At 30.7% G+C, this 6000-nt stretch overlaps 1 protein-coding gene across 1 annotated transcript in view; it reads left to right on the plus strand.

Annotated features, from left to right (window-relative positions):
- Nucleotides 1-5722, plus strand: part of LOC106791707 (E3 ubiquitin-protein ligase MYLIP) — a 155880-nt gene extending 150158 nt beyond the window's left edge. The window contains exons 3-7 of the mRNA XM_014757566.1: nt 2217-2457; nt 2733-2902; nt 3043-3259; nt 3595-3792; nt 5200-5722. Of these exons, the coding sequence (XP_014613052.1) occupies nt 2217-2457; nt 2733-2902; nt 3043-3259; nt 3595-3792; nt 5200-5424 (1051 nt within the window). The 3' untranslated portion in view covers nt 5425-5722. The remainder of the gene's footprint in view (nt 1-2216; nt 2458-2732; nt 2903-3042; nt 3260-3594; nt 3793-5199) is intronic.
- The last annotated feature ends 278 nt before the right edge of the window (nt 5723-6000 follow it).

Consider the following 6000-nt stretch of genomic DNA (forward strand, 5'->3'; position numbering starts at 1 on the left):
TGTTGGTTGTGTTGGTTGGTTGTTATTGTTGTTGTTGTGTTGCAATATATTCTCGAGATTTAGTCAACACGGGGTGTCCAACGCGTCGCGTTTCATCCAACTTTCGCGTTACAACACAACAACAGAACCTAAACGGAACGTCCATTCGTGTCAAGCTTCTCGGACTCGTTGAAATTTAATATATACATAAGTATAATATGTATATATATATGTGTGAGCCGTTTATTTTGAAAGTGGCATAAGTCACTTTTTTTTTTTTTTCATTGAAAATGAAAAGATACTGTTCAATTTTAATTAGTGTTGCCATTAACTCGATTTTTTTGAAAAAGTGACTTATGCCACTTTAAAAATAAACTGCTCATATGGTGTGTCATTTTATATTAGAACCTCCTATCGGTTTTACAAAACAAATATTCAAATGTATAGTAATAGAATATTTCTTGTTGCATCTCTATTTTGTACAAGACGCGATGTTATTGTTTGTCGAGATAGGAAAATTGAAATTGATTTTTTTTTTATCGGTATAGTGTTAAAGAATATATTTAATAAATAAGATAAACAATATTTTAATTATAAAAGGGGATCGCATAAGAGTATAATTTTGTTTGGTACGATAGAATATCGTTTAAAATGAGACACTGGATATATTGGTATATAAATATATAATAGCATATACAATGTAATAAAAGTTAATTCACATCTTTGGCGCCATAGAAATAACATTCCTATCGTTGTCTGTTTGGAATTGCATTAATGTCTTTTATGTCTTTTAGGAATTCTACTAATTGTAAAAGGTATTTCGGACATTCACGAAATAAATATTAAACGTTTACCAATAAATTCTTAACGTCGTATATATATATATATATAGAATTCAATCTCTTTTATAAAATAACAAGAAAATCAAAATTTATCGTGAGATATAATTCAAATTATTCTTTTATTAAATCTATTATTCGAACTTTTATGATAACTTGTCATAATATTAAACGATATGCATAATATGCAACGATGGTGCATGATGAGTTCATTGAATTTCAATAAGAAAATGTCTGAAGAGTGTTTTGATCGGGTGGATAATAATAAAGGAAATCTTTCCATCATCGAAATTCTAACATCAACAAGAAAAAAAAAGATAGAGAGAGAGAGAGAATGAGAGAAACAAAGAGAGAAAAAATTACAAGGAGCAAATGAGAGAAGAAAAAAAGGATTAAGACCACCAAGATCTTCCTCGAAGACTGCTTCGACCCAGTTTCGCATCGATATCAATTAATTTCTCGATGCTACCGGGTCATCGCTAAATGCGAGCCTTTCAGATTAAATGTTCGTGTTTATAGAGAAATAATATATCACAGATACGGTTCATCTCATTTCTTTTCTTTTCTTATTTTTTCTGTTTTTTTGATTTTGTTAAATATATCATGCCATATAAATAAATATTTGATAATTCCTGTCTTCCGAGTAAATATCTCCTCTCGTGCGCGATATCTTTATTATTATTATTATTATTATTATTATTATTAAATTGTCTTCTTTTTTATTCGTTTTTTTTCTCTCTGATAAATGACGGTAATCTTTTAGAAAATGTTCCACGATTATTTTATATTCAAATATTATATTACTTATCATTTTTTTTAACGAATATAAATCACATTGATAGTAATATTAATAACGATTAATAATAAATTATTAATGCTATAGAGATCACCTATCATTACGTATCTGACTTTTTATTCGCGCGTCTCGTGTTAGTTTGAATATTTTTGTTTTTACAAAATACCTAACTAACAATAAAAAAAAAACATTAGTTTATCTTTTATAATAAGTTTCATATGAAAACACGTATATAAAAGGTACAAGGTGGAAATATGAGATAGTATATAGATAACTGAGGAAAGAAAAAGAATCATGATTCGCAATGGCGGTCATTAATCACGTGCGAACACATCGTCCAATTTTCCTAGGAATAAGTCGAAACGATGCAGGTTGAAAACAGAGGTGATCAATCTCGTTCAGTCAGACTCGTACGAAAGCATAGCTTCACCCTTAATTAGGATTAATCGTTACTCTCGATAATATATATTTATATATATGTGTGTGTGTACTACGTGCGTGACACATAAAGAATGACACCATAATATATCTAATCCTATCGATTTTATTTTTTATTTTGTTATTTATTTTCATTTTGTTTTTTTTTTTTTTTCTTTTTTCAGACATCAATTTTATTTACATTCTCGCCTGGAATTGGTCGAAGGAAGGTTGAAGGTCCCTGATTGGGTATCGATAGCTCGTTTGATGGCTCTAATAGCTCAAGCAGACGGTGGCGATTACGATGCCTTGTCACCACCGCATGCCCTTTATTCGCAATGCTGTCAGATACAACCAACCGAGCCCTGCGAGCCCAAGCCTCAGGACTTCCTGCATCGGATAGTTCAACAGCATAAGGAAATCAAGGTAAGTCAATAAGGTGAATTCATTCTTTTACAGTCATTTTTTTTCTTTTTTCTTTAACTTTAATTCTCTTCAACACTATTCTATAAAATAAAGATAATAATAATAATAATAATGATAAAAGAAGAAACAAAAAAATCAAATAATAATTAAAAAAACAAATAAATACAAAAACAATGCACNGATAATAATAATAATAATAATAATAATAATAATAATAATAATAATAATAATCAAGATTGACTTATTTCCATTAATTGATTTATATTTTTTATCAGGGTATGAAAACTTCGACAGCGGAATATTGGCTTCTAAAAGAAATATCGAATTTGGATACTTTTGGTCAAGAAATGTTTCATAGCAAATTTGGATATAACGGAATTTCTACGATCGGTGTTGGACCTCACGGTATTACGGTTTATCGTGGTCAGGATGAGGAAACGCAGAAGTAAGTGTTCTTACTATATATTATATATATATATATAATAATAATATATATATATAATAATAATATATATATATATAAAATAAGAAACCTACTAAAAAACATAAGAACAAAAATTAAGATTCATATCTTGACACTTACAGTATACCATACACGGCTATCCAAAGTGCTACATCTCAACGACGGATGTTCCATTTGGTTTATCTCTCTCTCGACGGCGAAGAGACCTCGTTGGATTTCAAATTAGATTCGAGCCAATCGGCTACCGGTCTTTACAGGGCAATCACCGAGAAACACGCATTTTATAGTTGCGAAACTGTTAGAAGTGCGGTCACCGCTCAATTCATTCGCGACTTGAAGGTATTTACCCCAGTGAATTTATTATTCTTCAAATGGGAGAGGAGAGAAGGGGGCGGGGGGGGGGGGGGGGGGGGGGGGTGAAGGAGGGAGAAGGAATAGAAAAAGTAGAAGGAAGAGAGATGTACTTTTTGGTGTTCGGGGGAGGTCTATGGGAATTGCCTTAACTACGGAACGATTTCAGTGAAAAAGTGAAATTCTCCTCGAAGGAGCTCGTCTGCGAAACGACCCTTCTTTCTTTCTTTCTTTCTTTCTTTCTCTTTTCTTCTTTTCTCTTCTCTTCTCTTTTCTTCTCTTCTCTTTTCTACTTTAAGTTCTCTTTCTTTTTTTTTCTCTAGGGAACGATAATCTCTATTTTCAACGAGGACTCGACGCTCGGCAAGAAGTACGTCTTCGACATACGAAGAACTTGCAGGGAGGTTTACGATAATGCTCGACGTGCGCTATATTGCGAGTCCGCGAGTATAACACCACCTGAGGAAAAAGAGATCTTGGGAAGGCATGATTGCGCCGATTGTGAAAATCCCAAGTGCAAGGTAAACCCTTTTACTTTATATTCTATTATATCTATATATATATATATAATAGAATACTTACTTATTATATTATTCTATCGAGAGTTATTTCACCGATAAAATTTATTGAATTTAATTATATATTTAAGACGTAAAAATATGTGTATTATAGGGGACGGGTCAAATGTTATTGTTCTTTTTTTCTTACTAAATTTAACATCCACACAATATTTTGTATTTTTCATTTCCATTCTATTAATCTTTTTCTATATATTGTTTTTTTTTTTTTTTTATATTATAATAAGATAATATTTTTAAATAATGATAGAGATGAGTGTTCTCGCTTTATTCGTATCTTGAGACCATTGTTACAGGATCGATAAACTGGAGTATTTTCTCTACATATTGTATACAATTGATAATTATCTTTTTACTCTTTCCTTTTTAACGAGGTTCGAGTTACTTCTCTACTAATATTTTCTCATACTTATTCAGAGGTCGTGTTTTTTTTTTCATTTTACCGTCTCTCTGAAATCAACAGCACATGATTTTTATCCGTTTCTTTTTTTATCTCCAGACGGGGTTTCACTCATCTATGTTACTAAATAAGTGACACAATTCATTAAGATAAACTAAAATAAAATAAAATTAAATAAAATCGTTGCGTGTACTTATTTACTCGCGTTAAAAGTTATACTTCTTTGGCGTAATAAAACAACGAAAAATAATACTCACGAATATTATTGTACAACAGTAGATTCACTTTCCAATTGAAATCCAGATAATGGAAAATGATCTATAATATAAAACGAGAAGAGATTTACATACAAGATTATTACATTTAACACAAATTTTATTGAATTAATAAATATCTATTTTTTAAAAAATACTCTTACAAAAAAATTAACCGTAAATACTTAAAAAAATGTTTAAAGTTCTTAAAGTTATTTTATCACTGATAAATCTTTTACTGCACAATGTGGAAAAATTTAATAAATAATATAAATACATTTGTGTGTATATAGAGATAATTATTGACAATTAATAAAATATAAATAAAATATTGTGTATACTCCTATTACGTTCACAATCTAAACTTTTTATAAGTGAACTTAGTCAATAAAATACAATTTACCTTTTATTTATCTTTGAAACAGCGAACTTCATATGTCGCACTTCCGTAAAGGTATGCGCGCGCAGTTTTCAATTTTACCCTATACTAAGCGCGCCAAAACGAAATATAACTTCAAAAATATTGCGTAAAGTAATACTAACTGATAAACAAAATATTTTTTAAAAGAATCTAATAGAATATATAAAATTAGAGATACTAAAGTGACCACTAAAATATATGTATTACATATATACATATATTATATATAAATATATTATATGTACATATATATAAAATAAAATAAATGATTTTAGGAATCTCGGGAGTGCCTTGCAAGGTTGTTGGATGCCATGCTGTGCCGGATTTGCATGGATCGTAGCTTGGATACTGCCCTTTTCCCGTGCGGACACGCGGTAGCCTGTTTGGATTGTGCTCGACGATGCGAACGTTGTCCGCTTTGCAGGGCGGATATCGATCACTGTCGAACTATCTATCTCCCGATAGAGTTAACGCATATCGATAGACACAGTCCAAAGTAGCTGACTATCAGAAACGATCGAACCTCGTGTTCGCCGTTAAATCCTCCTCCTCCTCGGACGAGGATCAAAGGGAGGATCGTGGGAAACTAGATGAACAGGAAATCACGTCTGTGAAGGAAGAGAGAGAAAGAGAGAGAGAGAGAGAGAGAGAGAGATCTACCAAAGTGAAATTCAAGCGGATAGTAAGAAGGAGGAAGGTCATCTTTCAACGATAAACCCATGATGGCAGGATCTTGTTAGATGTTAGATATCGATCCTTGTCTTTCGATTATTTTTCAAAGGAAGAATATAACAAAAAGAAAAAAAGAAAAAAAAAGAAAGAGACGAAATGTTCTACGTCCAGTCTGTACAAAAATCATTTTGTTATCCTGCATTTTTATTAAATTTAACGAAAACATGGAATTGCCAAGCTTCGATTAGGATTTATAATATATATATATATATTTATAAATATAACAGTATATTCTCATCTTGAATAAAAATTATAATTTTATAGTTATCTTTTTTTTTTTTTCTAATTGTTACATAAGTTTTCGAAGTTTTGCGTTAGAAGTTTTAAGATAAAAGAATTTTTAG

This window comes from Polistes canadensis, unplaced genomic scaffold, assembly GCF_001313835.1.
Source record: "Polistes canadensis isolate GaletaPanama2010 unplaced genomic scaffold, ASM131383v1 scaffold_8, whole genome shotgun sequence".
Taxonomy (NCBI): Eukaryota; Metazoa; Arthropoda; class Insecta; order Hymenoptera; family Vespidae; genus Polistes; species Polistes canadensis.